The 14,974-nt window shown below is 41.4% G+C and overlaps 1 protein-coding gene across 19 annotated transcripts in view; it reads right to left on the reverse strand.

The window, feature by feature from the left end:
* nrcama (neuronal cell adhesion molecule a) overlaps positions 1-14,974 on the reverse strand; it is a 53,346-nt gene that overhangs the window by 15,285 nt on the left and 23,087 nt on the right. For 8 of the 19 annotated variants that reach the window (XM_069519537.1, XM_069519530.1, XM_069519526.1 and 5 more), the window contains exons 3-23: positions 10,335-10,493; positions 9,910-9,927; positions 9,519-9,624; positions 8,759-8,952; positions 8,473-8,595; positions 8,077-8,247; positions 7,645-7,701; positions 6,423-6,534; positions 5,926-6,110; positions 5,428-5,559; positions 5,190-5,333; positions 4,702-4,813; positions 4,369-4,535; positions 4,058-4,205; positions 3,457-3,581; positions 3,104-3,133; positions 2,069-2,170; positions 1,620-1,817; positions 1,472-1,542; positions 1,044-1,269; positions 628-743 (exon numbers count right to left, since the gene is read on the reverse strand). In XM_069519537.1, coding sequence (XP_069375638.1) covers positions 628-743; positions 1,044-1,269; positions 1,472-1,542; positions 1,620-1,817; positions 2,069-2,170; positions 3,104-3,133; positions 3,457-3,581; positions 4,058-4,205; positions 4,369-4,535; positions 4,702-4,813; positions 5,190-5,333; positions 5,428-5,559; positions 5,926-6,110; positions 6,423-6,534; positions 7,645-7,701; positions 8,077-8,247; positions 8,473-8,595; positions 8,759-8,952; positions 9,519-9,624; positions 9,910-9,927; positions 10,335-10,440 — 2,643 coding nt within the window. In that variant the 5' untranslated portion in view covers positions 10,441-10,493. The remainder of the gene's footprint in view (positions 1-627; positions 744-1,043; positions 1,270-1,471; positions 1,543-1,619; positions 1,818-2,068; positions 2,171-3,103; positions 3,134-3,456; positions 3,582-4,057; positions 4,206-4,368; positions 4,536-4,701; positions 4,814-5,189; positions 5,334-5,427; positions 5,560-5,925; positions 6,111-6,422; positions 6,535-7,644; positions 7,702-8,076; positions 8,248-8,472; positions 8,596-8,758; positions 8,953-9,518; positions 9,625-9,909; positions 9,928-10,334; positions 10,494-14,974) is intronic. The other 11 variants (XM_069519542.1, XM_069519534.1, XM_069519524.1 and 8 more) reach the window with 5 other exon arrangements.

Raw genomic sequence — 14,974 nt, forward strand, 5'->3', positions numbered from 1 at the left:
AAATACACACACAATGAACTGAACACCCCAACTTCCAACATGCTTCAATCAGCACAGATTTTACAGAGTAGATGCCAACACTGCCTATTTATACTCACCTGCAAAATGGCTGCCTCTTTAGCAATTAGCCAATGAGGAGTTGACACATATGTGGCCAACCCCTCTGGAAGCTCTATTAATTGGACAGACATGCCAAAGTAAAGCACTCTTTGTTTTTAAATCTTCCTTTTTAATGAAATCTATGCATTGGCTCCTCCAGTCTGTTGAATTACAACATTCTTTTGTTGTTTTAATTTCCTTGCATAGTTTCGCTGTAAATTGTTGGTTGTAGTTAGAGTTTGTGTTGTTACCTTACGCCTTGAACTTTTATTTTGATAATCCCAGGAAGCTGGCCTCCATGTGTCTACTCCTTATTGGATAATTGCCAAAAGTGGCAGCCATTTTGTGGGGGGTATATAAAGCCAGTGCAAGCACTCACTCTGATGGGGGGACATGTGCTTGCAGGGGAGAATGTTTAGTTCAGATGTTTATGCTGTTTATGCTGTTTGCTTGCATTTTACTGTGTGGTTACAAAAGCTGGAACATGAAAGGGTGTCAACAACAGGACACACTTAAATCAAACAATACCTTGTATCCCTGTAGTTTCCCTCTTACTGAAGGGAAAGACACAGGCTCCCAATGCACTTCTGCTAGCGTGCTGTTATGAACCATGACCTGAACACTCTCAGGAGCAGACAGCGGCACTGCAAAAAAGGAAGAAACAGAAAAAGTTTAAGCTAGTAATGGCAATACTACATTTGTCTTAATGACAAAATCTTACAGTAATCATAAAGTGATCAAACAAAATGCACCTCTGTAAAAGCTACTGCTGAAGTTCATTAAAATGTTTAGACGACTAAAAAGGACTTGATTCAAATGTTGGTTTAAAATCTGAATCTTTCCATCAGCTTTCCACTCGCTACATGATTTTTTTAACTAGTTACTTTGACCAACGATTTCTGTGTTTTAAAGGAGACAAGAAAAGTAATAATTGTCCCACTCACAGTCTTCTCCTGAGTGCCCAATGAACACTTCGGGCTCAGGTCCGCTGCCGTAATCGTTCATGGCTTGAACTTTAATTTCAAATGGCACAAATGTTGGGATTCCTGTCACAACAAAATGTGAGACGTTGGCCACGTTCTTCGACAACCAGTCCCCGTCCATGTCCTTCTGTCTCCACAGCACTTTGTACTCCAAACCAGGACCATTTGACTGGAACCCAGTCAGTGGCTGCACAGAGAAAGTTTCTATTAATCTGTTAGCTGGAATATTAAACTGTAATGAGACTAAACAAGAACGGAAAATACCCCAACAACAATATGGATAAACACGATTCCTTACAGAACGAATAAATGTGCAGGACACAGAGGTACAAGATTGTTGGTGGCATGTGGCTACCAGCATATTCCAGCTAAATACAAAGATGTCTTACTGTCCAGGAGATGACCAGGTTATCAGACTCTGTTCCCACTCCCCGAACATCTGATGGATTTTCATCAGGAGCTGTAAAAACCAAAAAATTAAGAATGAAGCTCAATCTGACTATTTATTGAAATACCAAGATGGTCACATTCACTTACCTGCAGGGTTGGTCCTATATTGGCGCGAGGGCTGGCTGGGGCTGCTGTAGCCCACAGGATTCTGAGCCAACACTCTAAAAGAGTAGTAGACGAACGGGGAAAGGTTTAACTGGGCTGTTGTGCTGGTGCCCCCAACGTCGGTCAGGTTGATCCACAGTCCCGGCTGGTGAAGCAGATCCTCGTATTGGATCAAAAACTCTGAAGAAGATGAGGAAAGTTTGAAGAGTTAAAATAATTTGTTGGAAGATTACGTTGCCTAAAACAAACAGGACAAACCAGACACACTTTCTGATTACTTCCATGGGTTAAATCAATGTTTGAGTTTATTTGGCCATCATATATGGCTCATTATGCCAACTACCATTGACATCCATTTGTCCAGTTTTGAGTTTGGCGATGGGCAAATGTTGTATTTTGAAAGGGCTGCAGTGACCATGAACATTTCCTACTCTCTGTGGGACTGTTGTGATCGTCTCCAGGGATCCAGCTGAGTTGAACACTCCTGTCCGTCTGGTCGGTCAGTTCCAGGTCGGTCGGAGGGTCGGGTTTTTCTGCAAACACAATGAGACTGTCAGGACCAAAAAGAACTGAAATTCTCTTGCCTGTTACATCTATTTTCACAGAAAGTCAAGCACTTAACTTTTCTCAGGACCTTTCCTTGTCCAATAAAACACATTACATGAGATGTTGAGAAATTCACTGATGCAAACTGTAACCTTTGACCTCTGGATAAAGTAAGACAGTAGGGACATACTCTCTTGAAAGGAAAGCTATTATTTTTACACCTTTTTAATATTCATTGACAAAAGGTAAAGTTGGTGCTATTGGTCAAATTAGGATTTATTTTTGTAAACTCTCATAAACATTGCCAGTTTGTGCGTTTCCCTACATTTTGGTTGATTCCTCAGATTAATTCATGGACTTGATGGGGGGGGCATGTTGAGGGATTGATATAAAAATGTGTGTAATCTGGTGTGGATCCAAATAAAATAAAAATCTGAAACTAGTGAACTTAAATATGGTTTCCGGTGCGTTACGTTTATGTTATGTAGATACAGAGAAACTGCACTGGTTGGCATACAACCGCAGTGCAGTAACTAGTTTCCTTCTTTTTAAGTGTCCTAGTCATGTTAATTCAATAATTATGTTCATTTAAGAATATTTAAATGAAAACACACAGCAGGGAGTATGTGGAGTGTTAATAGAAAAAGCTGTCATCACTTGTGGCCGGTTAGACTCAGAGCTTGTGTGAGCTGGTGGCCAATCAGGCTGAGTGCTAATCAGGGAGGTCGAGTGGAAGCACCTGTGAGTGCGTGCACCCTTGGCCCTGCAGAAACTGTGAAACCACACTTTTAACATTCAATGAACAAACTACAGAGAGCAGGCAGGCAGGATAGAAAAGAAATGAAATGGAAGCTACAGGTTTCACAAACAGAATTTAAGACTGAAGACGAGGGCAGAAAAAAAAGCTGCTTTTTTTTTACCGTAGACAATAGCCGGAGTGGGCGTTGCCTCTGTGCCAGCCAGAAGCAAGAGTAAAGATCAAGAAGAGGATTGTATGTTAGTGACAGACATTTCAGACAAACAGCAGAAAAGCAGGAAAATCCATAGAGCTGTGAGTCTGAGATTAAAATATGAAAGAAGCCCATTTCTTCTAAGTGACAACACTATGTTGAGGAAAAGAAGGAGCAGAAAGAGATTTTCAGGACGGGAGAAAAGGACTCCTTAGTTTGAAATAAAAAACTAGATGAAATTTACGTCACTTGTATGATTTCTATGTCCACCGTGTTCAATCAACATGCAAAATCCACTTGGAATAGTTAGCGTGTTAACCTACCGACAACAGTCAGCATGGCACTGGCAGAGTCATGGTCCAGGGTCGTGTTCATGATGCAGGTGTAGGTCCCCTCGTCTTCATCAGTCACATGTTTGACGGTCAGACTATCTGTGTCCACCTCAAACCTAAAACAGCATTACAGCAAGTAAGATTATTATCAAGATCACCAGCAGGAGGTTATAGTTAGGTTTAGTTAATCTGATTTTAAAATGTTTTCTACTTTGGCCAAACCAGACCAGTTTTTAAGCTAACATCGCTTATAAACCAATTCACAGAATTTATGAGTCAGCGGTAAAAGTAGCTTCCAATGAAAAAGGAACTTCTAGGACCCTCATGGGTGTGTTTTGTCCAACATGTAATAAACCAATCTAATATCCCTGTCCAACTTCTTTCAAAAGCCAGATGAGCTTGCACCTCGGTAGATTGCTTTTTATAATCGTGGTTAGCAATGCACCTGATCATGCTTCATTTTAAAACCAACATGCCCATGGTCACTTACATGGGCATTTGCGCTTTAAACAACGTGTACAAGGAAATGACAGTCAGTCTGAAACTAGCAAAGACATGGGCTGAATGTAAAATATCTGAAGGTGTTTATTACCTCTCGTCATCTGGTAGTTCTCCACTGTCTTTGAGCCAAGTCATGGTGGGAACGAGGGAGGGGTCGTGTTTGACTTTACACTCAAACACAGCACTCATTCCTCTCTGCACCACCTTGTACTCCGGCTGCTTCAGGATACGAGTTGACTCTGGGGGTAGGAAGAGAAAAAAGACAACAGCTTGACCACATACTTACTCTGGGCTATATGGACCAAACATCTCTTCTCTTTATAGGCTTCATTAGAACTTTTACCAAGCTAAAAGTTGAACTGTATATCTCATTATCTGAAATGCAATTGGTCCTTATCTGACCTTTAACCTCCAGGAAAACGTGGTTCTCCTTGATCCCCAAGTTGTTGGTGGCAATGCAGGTGTACTTCCCGCTGTTTAGCGACTGGGCCACGTGGATCTCCAGTGTGCCGTTCTCATGGATCACATATAGGTCGCCATTTTTTATGCTGATCTGACTGTCTTTGAACCTGAGTGGAAAATGAAAAATGAGACGGACCATGTAAAGAAATGTACATTGTTACATTTTCTGCACCCTGCTGGTTGAGCTGTCATATTACTGGTAGCTTTTTGGCATTGTAACAACATGGTTTTAGGAAAGCTTCAGAGTCACGGACGAGCCATGGTCAGTCTTACCATGTGATGGTTGGTATTGGTGAGCCAAAGGAGGAACAGTGAAGCAGTGCAGGGTTGTTGGTGATGACCTGGTACACTTGGTTGGGGGGAGTGAGCACTCTCGGTGCTTCAGCTGCAGGAAGAAGCCAAATATTTTTCAAATCTGCACTTCCTGTCTCAAGTATCGCTCACTAAGCGTGTAAATTTGACCATAAACTTAAACCCTGACATTGTCTTTTCAAGTATAACTTATCACCCAAATATGTGACAACCTTTGCCAATGTCATCTCGATGCATTATCACAAGGTTTAAACTTGTACACTTCTTACTTATGAGTAAAAAAAGCAAAAATCTATTATTTTTGGATATAGTAGACTTGTAGCATGTCTAATATAAGCCAGGATATTACCAGGTCAAAATTGACTGATGAACACTATATTGCAACACTATAATATAGAATATGACTACTTATGTGATATGATATATTTCCAGCTACATGTCTAACTCACCGAGAACACTGACAAACGCGTTGGCCATCAGGTAGCCAAACTCATTGGATGCGTTGCACTGGTAGACGGCGCTGGATCCTGACTGCACATTACTGAGAATCACGGTGTCGTCATCCACCTTGCGAGTGTGGTCCTCAGGAGCATCTAGCACAAGACCAGAGACAGAACACATTGAAACCTGCACATAGGAACATTTATTCAAACCTTAAAGCAAAAGAGGATTCGTCATTTTTCTTACTTTCTATGGGGACTCCGTTGACAAACCAGCTGATTTTGGGTTTGGGTTCTCCACTGACGCGGCAGGTCAGGATGCCGGTCTCATTCGGGGCGAGTACCAGGTTCCTGGGAGCGCTGACCCAGAAAGGAGCCGCTGGGGACGAACAAGAACAAAATCACAGAGAGATGTACTTAATTTTGGGATGAAGAAATAGTTGCATCTAGATAAAAGTTAAATTTCTTCCTCTTTGCAATTGCAGCAATCCCACTCTCAATCTTCATCAAACTTCAATTTACATATCAAATTGTCATTTGATCAACAGAAACCTTTTGCAACATTCTTTAATTCTAGCGTCTCATTTGAAAATTCACATGTTGAACCTTGTTAGGCCCTATGATTTGTGAATATGGTCTATAAAAGGCTGATGTAAGAACTTGAAGCATAAAAGGTTTTACTTTAAATATTTTTTTAATGAGGAATAAAATGAGCACTTGATTGCATGGTGGTCAATCTTCATACCTTTGACAGTGACCTTGATGATGTGGTGTACGGTGCCCAGGTTGTTTGCGGCCGTACAGCGGTAGTTGCCTCCATCTGCTTCATTCACGTCAGAAATCTTCAGCGTTTTCTTGAAGTTCTCAAAGGACGTCCTGCTGCTCGGCAGCTCACCTCCGTCCTTCTGCCACGACATCTCTGGAGTGGGCCTGTTATAGGAGCCATTACAAATCAGTTGCATTAGATACGTTTGTGTTAACTATGCATTCTGTTTTTTCAGTTAAATATAGGTATTGGCCTTTTTCTGAAGCTCATTGATGTGTAACATATTGAAAACTATAATTACTGCCCCACGACTGTATGCCTCTGCAGACAAGTGCAGTTTCAGTCTACATACAAACATTTGTATGTCTTGAAAATTCCCTCATGGTGTTATGAGATTTTTTTATTTAACCAGACTGGTTATGTAATACAGTAAACACCCTGAATCTGAGAAATTGACAAATTGCTGCAGAACTTACAAGCCCTCTGCGATGCACTCCAGCTCCAGAGTCTCTCCTCTCAGGACCATCTTGGTACTGGTGGGGCCCAGAGGCATCATGAACCCTGGACGGCGCACCCCCTCTGGGCTGTCTTAACACACGAGCACACAGGACCAAATCAGAACCAGGCCGCAATATGAGGACTTAAAGTTTGAGGTCCCCGAGAGGAGTTCAGGTCAGGAGTAAAGAACAGAGGGATGGAGTCAAATATACAGTTTATCAAGTGATTTGTCTGAGAAGAGAGAAGGGATAGAAAATGGGTGACTGATAAATAGACACAATGTAATGCCTCATCACATACAGCGTGAGCCCTGCAGCCACATTCCTCAAAACGGTTTTAGATTTCCTTATCTGGGCTCAGAAAAAAGAACGGGTCTCTGCTGCTGTAGAACGTGGAGGTATACTGCTGTTAAAATAATGTGACATATGCAGCAGCCATCTTGGATTATCACTGAGGGCGAGCTTGATGAGATCGGCGTGTGTGTCTGTTGCCAGGGAGATGCAGTTAGCTGATATTTAATGCCATGCAGCTTTAAAGGCAGCTCAGAGCTTTGTTAGGACACAGGCAAATAATGGATGCTGTTGAATTTGTATATTGTATCATGCGTTGTAGTCAGTTTTATTTATGTCAAATCACATTTTTTGACACTTTCATTTAAAGCAAAAATATCTAGCCAGTGTCATATTTATTTAACACTACTTAAACTTTACGTAAAAGATGTTTTTACTTTCCTGAATCCACATTATCACCTTCTAATTAATGGTAGTTGCAGGTTTCTAGTCCTACAATGTCTTTAAAAAAAAAGGACTACCTATCCCAATAAAAATATTGAAATCTGCTATGATCGTGATTTCTATTTGAAGCTGCATTTAACTGGACATTCGCACAGATCTGTCAGCCCACGAAAATCTCAATCAGCATTATTCCTCAAATATTTGTGTTTTAAAATCGTGAAAAGAAAAAGGTTTTAAGAAAATCACTTCAGTAGTTTTTATGTGATCCTGCAGACAGACATAGAATGAGAACATAACCTGGTGCAGGAAACAAACAAACCAACATACAGAGGACAAGTATATGTCAAAATATAACCATAGAGGAGGGGGGAGAGTCCGAGTTAAGGTGAGTGTGCAGTTATGCCAAAGGGTAAAAACAGGGCTGGGTTCACACTGAAGGGGCTGATGGGAATTCAGCAGCACTCACCACTATAGAACTCAGTGATATTGTATAAAGCAGCCACAGTCTCATTCATTGTTTCCACTGTAATAAATCAAAAAATTGTGAACATGCAAACCTAGGAAACAAACAGGCAGTGCTTTACTTGACAATAGCTTTCCCCTTCGTGTTTATACAAATACATTAGCTTGTGAAAATGCATTTGTATAAATACTTTATATATAATATGCAGTTACGTCATAGTGACACTGTAATCAAATATTTCTACTCATGGCTCAGGATAGCCAGAGCAAAGGAGGAACAATACAAATTCAGACAATTTAGTGTGAGAAACAAAAACAAGTTCCTATTTAAACATGGAATTAGTGACAACAAACTGTGAATTGAAAGATTTACAATTAGGGGAAAAAAAACTGTCAGAACTAAAAGGCAGAGGTTTATTCGAGTGTCTGGCCTTACTGTCGAGCACGGTGACGGAGATGGGCTGTTTCTGCTGGATCGTCTGCGTGTGGGGGAAGCGGGCGTAGCAGATGTAGTCGCTCCTGGTGTCTTCTCGGAGAACGTTGGAAAAGTACAAATCGCCATTCAGAGCCTGGGACACTCGTTGGTCCAGCTGCAGCTTCTGAAAATCTAAAAGACGAGGGAAGAGTGTTAGAGGTGGAAATGATAAACAATTTATTATATTTAAACAAGATTCAGAAAATGGTTTCTGGGAACCTTTAGACTATTTTCTATTAAATCTATACACACATATATACGCACACAGTTAAAGTCACAGTTAAAAAGTGGTCATACACAATATAATAGTACATATGTAATCCTTAGGTTTTTACATTGTGAGTGCAGAAGACTCACTGTTATCCATCCAGAAGATGACAGGAGGGGGCAGCCCAGCAGGGGGCCGGCACTGCAGCACCAGGGAGACCCCCATCTGCACAGTGATGGCTTCATTTCTCTCCTTTGACCACAGGGGGGACCCTGTGAGTCACAAACATTTTTCATTTTGATCACATTTTTTTACACAACTTCTTATAACTAATAAACGCTGGAAGTCTAAATAGTGATTCATCACACGGTCAATTAGTTATTTAAAGAAAAAATAAGATTGGAAATAATGTAATCAAATATGATGAAGTTTTACTGGACTGTCTGATGACGATGTTGTTGGATACAGCGGTGCCATGCTCATTATGGGCTGTGCACTGATATGTTCCCTCGTAAGCCTCGGCCTTTTCGCCACTGATGTCGATGACGAGAGTTCCCGAACCGGGCTTCATCAGGACTTTGGAGTCTTTCTCGACATCGAAGTGTGTGCCGTTTCTTGTCCAGGAGAAGCTAACACCGAGCAGAACGACAAATAATCATATCATCATTGATCATTATCCCCAAGAATAATCCAAAATTAAAAAATGAGAAAAGATACAAAATAAAATATATAAAAGAAACTATACAGGTTCCTAGCAGCTATTTTTAAGGAAATATAAACTGATTTTATGGCAGGACTTTGTCTGATTGTAACTGATTTAATTCAGAGACTGGGGGCAAATCCAAACTGTGGCTAATTCACTCTGCCAGGTATCTCTCAAGCAACTGAGCTCCATGACAACGGTTGCTATGATGATCTATATTTCTGCACCGCTCCAGGTGTAGTTGCCCTCAGGAAACAGATCTATAATTTCTCAGAGGTAGCATGAAAATGTTTGCTCCCGACTTCTGACTCAGTTTATACTTTGAATATATTTTTTAGTTTTTTCATGTTTCAGGAGCTGTCGGCCCTCGATTTGGCTGTCGGAGAAGAAATCAATGTACTGTGCTAATGTAGTTAACTGACACAGACGTCCACATACGTTTTTGACCTTCTGCATGTGTTCTGATAACCACACACAAAGTGGTCGTCTCACCTGGGATTCGGCTTTCCCTTGGCCTCACAGTGGATGACGATGTTCTCCCGTGGATCAAAGATATAATCCTTCGGGGACTGTAGTGTTATAGTGGGGGGTTGGGGCACTGGAGAAACATGCATAGAAGCAAATGTCACACAAGGTTCGTTTGAACATGGCACACAGGAATTTTGCATATTCGAGCGAGCAACAATCACATTCCACAGAGTCATCTGAAACTGAAACACTCACTGCAAAATAAAACACAAAAAATTTCTAACCCCCGATCTAAAGAAAGACAACTTACTCCAAAACAAGCATGTGGCAACAGAAAACTGCATGCACGTCTAAATACTCATCCATCCCACACAAAAAGCAAAAACTCCACACTAGAAGTCAACAGCCAACTTACATCCTTCAAGTACTTTGGCTTTTTAGTCCATCGTGACACGCCGTACCACAGTGGTAGAATATTGAGGAAAAGGTGTTAGTTTTTGTGGAGGAGGTCAAAAAACAGTAGGTTCAGGTACTTATTAAGCATTCCATTGAGCCTGCCTGACGTGTGCGACAGGTGCAAGAACTGCAAGAAAAGTAGCTGAAACTTCAAAGTAAACAGAGTTCGTCCAAAGTTTAATTGCATTTCTTTACTAGAAAAAACCCAAACCCATGCAACATGCAGAAAGGTAATGTCTAAAGCCACAGAAGCTAAAATTCATTGTGCCCCCACAAAATGAGTGTTAAGCATAATGTCTGCATCCCTGAAAGTTAATTGAAGGAAGTGAAATACCTTGTCTTATATTAGAGATTAATTATGGCCGTGGTGAGGACCATACTTACGATCAAGAGGCACTTCTAGTGCTGAAGTCACGTGACTCAAGAGTACCAATAGCATTGCTCCAAAGCCAGGCACCCACTTCATGTTTCTTTCCGTGGTTGGATCCATCGTGGTGAAGACCTTATTTTCAGCAGGTACGGTCGTCAACAGGGTGAAGACGTCTGCAAAACAATAAAAAACATGGTGGTGAAACCTCGGCTCGACAAAAATAATACAATGACAAAGATCAGAGAGGCAAAAGCTTTGAGAGATGACTAAGGTGTCTGTGAGAATAAACTTCTTGAAATCAAAGTTCAGCGGCTTCGCAAAACAGCTTCTACTGGGAATCCAGGTGAATGTTTTTGAGGGCCATTGTAACTGTTGAATTTTAATATTTTTAAGCCAGATAAATTTTCAGTTTCTCTGTCTGAATTAGGTTGCATCTCCAGAGAAGCAGTGTTGGATTAATTGCTCTCGGGTTAAATTAAAATCTAGTATCATCAGGTAACACAGATAGTGATAATGTACAATTAGCTGCCATGTGTAAATGTCGAGATTTCCATATTTCAACAGCCATCACATTAAGGACCATAAACTGCTCAGACATTCACGTAGGAAATTCATCCCTGCCCTCGATTTGCATAATCTTGCACTATAAAACACTCATTCAGACCTGTTCGTTTCACGGTCAGAAAAAATGTAGTCTTTGAGGCCCAGTTAGTGGATTTACTATCATGAAAGGCAATTCCATGAGGTTGCACTGTGCAGTGAGTGCGGAGGAAGATATTTGTCTGGCAGCAATGATGGTGTCACAGAAGCACAATTACACACACAGCCTAACATTTGTCCCAGAGCTAAATGTGAAACAATCATTTCCCTACTTGTAGAACACAGATAAAAAAAAAATCAAGAACAAAACAGAAATGATGATGACACAGGAGGATGAGTGGGATGACTTTGGCTAGTGGGCAGGACATCTCTCATCCTCCTCGTTCTTCTTCTAACTGACTCAGGGGTCAAAGCCCAGAGGTCAAAGAGTCGCCCTGCAGCTCTAATGGAGTCAGATAATAACTCCAGTCTTCTTTATCTCACTTCCTGCCTATCTTAATCAATTTCACTTCAGCTTTGTGATTCGTCCTCAAACCAAATGACTGTCACACTGATCATGTTTTTGAGCATCTAGAGTAATTGACACAAATCTTCTGCAGAGCGATCGAGGAGGTTTTCAGTGTTTAATGCATTTTAATGCATCATAATGACAGTGTGAGTTTGCAATCATATACTCAGTCTTCATCAATTCCATATAAAAAGCCTTAACACCGCTGCACACTGCTAATATAAAGGCACCTATGAAATTAATTCAGAGTGCAGGTGGACTGACCCGACCACTCAACCCTTGAGGGGCTATTAAACCAATCAAACCTTGAAATGCTTATATTTCATTGTACTGTGAGAGTGAGACTGTGTCAGTGTTTTTGTCAAACAAAACCACAGCTTTGTAAAGGTGCTGTCTTTGGGTACATATTGTTACTTTGAAACTAATGTTCTGTATGAAAATTTGCTGTTATCTCATGCATACAGCAGCTTTTTACATGTTAACATACAATATGTGACTTCAGCCTCTCAATCAAAACAATAAACAGAGTGACGCAAAGTTCACAGACACAATCTTAAGAGTTCTCCTTTCTCTCAGTTTGCACACCCTGCAGCGGCGTGCTAAGTTGGTCACTCCACAGCCTTGAGTCACACTGACGGATGACAGCGAGGGACGAGGCAGGAAGAGAATGAGGGGGAGGGATGTAAACTGTCATCTGCAGTCACATCAAACCACAGTGACAGAGGTTTCTGAGACAATAGACTGAGCAGGACTCGATTTCAGCTCGACCGGACTGGAGCGTACGCTGTCTTGCATCTCGGCACACACAGATCGCTATTTATGCATAAAAAAGCCACACTGACTTACTGTGCAAGTTGTAAAATAAAATTTAGCAACTACACTTTCTTTGCAGGTTACTCTAATTAAGAGCAACATGCACCATGACACACTGATCTCCAGTTGTCTTCTTGCAATTTGAGCGTCTCCAGTAACCAGGTCAGTAGAATAGGAGCTCTGAGCCATGAGAGTTCCCACGGACGCACGGAAAGGAGCTGCAGCCTAAATGCGAAGCCACTGGAACGACCGCTTGCTCTGCTGACATTTGAGGAGGCCAACTTTACACATTTTTTGTTCCGCTGTGGCTTTTCAACAGAGAGGAATCTGCACAATGAAATGATAGTTGAAACAAAAAGCCCAAGAAGCTGAAACTGAACTCAGCAGTAAACCAAAACCTGAAAATACTGAGTGAAGGCCACACACACAGACCACTGCAGATATGACACCTAACAATAACCTCAAATGACCTCAGTATCTTTCTCAAGAAGACTTCACTGTTAAACCACTGTAGCTTCTGACTTTAAATGTTGTTGCTGGGCCAGTAAGTTTATGTCATATGTCAACATACTGATGAAAGCCGTAAGAGTTGAACCAATATGGTCAAGTTGCTGTCCAATATAATAACAATGAAGTTCTGAAGATCTGAAAGAAACCTGAACGTTGAGCTCTTCACTATTAAGACATTCACTGAAGATTGACACTGACATTGTCTTTTCTGGAGCTTTTCCTGCCTACCCTTGAAAAAAATGTCCACGTCAACTCATGTGAGAATACAGCAGAATTCACAGTGAGTGAGTAGGCATGTAGCGACGGATGGGAAACTGAAAGAATACAAATACCAGACAGTTATTATGTCCCACTCCTCCGTGTAAACACCTGGAGAAAGGGCCCTGACCCTGAGCGCTAAACTCCAACCTCTTCTCTTAGCCTTTGTCTATGAATCTGTCCACTTGATAACTTTATTGGCCGACTGCTCTGTCTCCTCTTCCTCTTATCTCTCCCTCTCCCTGTGTGTGGCGAGTCTGAGATGAACAAAGCCCATTGTAAGGTGAGAAAAAGGCCCTACATCTTAGGGGCAAAGCCTTGACTGCACTTTTTGAAGAGGACGGAAAACTAAGAGTTTGAATTGCCTCACTAATCCACTGTGATAGATGATGAGCTATTCACACCGGTTTCATATCTTTGTACAGAGTTAAGTATTATTTACTTAAGGACAACTATGCTGCAGACAATAGGAGGATAATGTTGCACTTTTCATTACCTTCGAAGGGAAGGAGACACATTATATGAGGAACAGGAATAAAGCGTACACTCAAAGTGTAAAGTGAATCTATGCAGAGTGTAAGGTACAAAAAAAAAAAGACAATAGCTCTAGAATGGATGAGGTAAAAGCATACTTGTGTTACTTTTGATATATCCAGAGATATGTTACACAACATTCCAGGCCAAGAAACAGTTTGACTATTGCTGTTGAGCACTCCAGCCTGCATTTCCTGTCCAAGTTTCCTTGTGAAAATTGGAACCAGCAACTCTCCAGCCATGAGTTATAACTGCTTAATTTTAGAGTGCCTCATGATTTAACTGCTGACTACATCAGAAGCTGCGCACTAAATTGGAAGTTATTATAAGAGGAGCTTTTCTCTACACTAACACCACTTCTTTGCAGGGAAAATACAGCATTGGCAGCCTCTTTGTCTCCAATAGCCCCCAAACCGGATCACACACAGCCACCTAATCAAAACAAACCATCTAAGCCTCTTTTTGCTCGCACATGTACACACACGGGGCTTTCCCATTTCGGGATCGGTTTTTCTCGCACCATCCGCAGAATCCCCCAGTGCATGCTTTTCTCTGAGGCTTTGTGAAGTGCTGATAGTCAGCATGCGCCCAGGGCAGTCGTATCTCTACAACCACCCAATGGGGGCCATTGTCCATGTTGTTTACCACTGGGATAATGCTGAAACGGCAGGGGTGTTCTACACAAGGTGACACGTCTGATGATAAAAGATGCAACAACAGTTCGCCTTGGTATAGCTCTAGACTGCATCAGTGCTTAGTAATGATAGAAAAGCAAAGTGGGAAAGTTTGTTTTTGAAATTCCGTGCATTTCTAACTGATTTTATTTCTTCCAAGAGCAATAGTCAAAAGAAAGTGTCATCTGCATAAGTGCATTCATTTCCAACCAACTCAACATTGAACCCCCCTGCAGTGAATTCCCATGCTTCTCCAAGCACTCGTAAATTATATTGATATTAATACCTTGATGCTGATATAGCTTATTGTCATTTCCTCTTCTCCTTTTTCCTTTATCCCTATACAGGGAAAGTGAGCATCCCTGCCTTTGTCTGAAGTGAATGTTAACAGCTTTGCTCCAGGCACAATCGAGAAGCAGAGCGAGTCTCTCTCAGAAGGTGAGAAAGCGTGAAGGGGGGTACCTCTGTCTGAGAAGTCACACCTGCTGCCTCTAAAGGACTACTGACACAAACTGTTGGTCAGAAAAGATGGTGAAGATGGATTATGTCAAATATGGGTAGAGAACATTTGATAAAATTCAGCGATTCAAATTGTTAATTCAGTTTGTGCTAAAGCCTTCAAGAGAACACAATTACACAGGAGCAGCTACTATCACTCAAAAACACAGCACTGGGACCAGCCGCGTGTAACTCATCAGAAGCCATTACTGATAGCTGCCATTAAAACTTGCTTCATCTGGCGTCCAACTATTAAGCT

Source organism: Paralichthys olivaceus, chromosome 23 (assembly GCF_024713975.1).
Source record: "Paralichthys olivaceus isolate ysfri-2021 chromosome 23, ASM2471397v2, whole genome shotgun sequence".
Taxonomy (NCBI): domain Eukaryota; kingdom Metazoa; phylum Chordata; class Actinopteri; order Pleuronectiformes; family Paralichthyidae; genus Paralichthys; species Paralichthys olivaceus.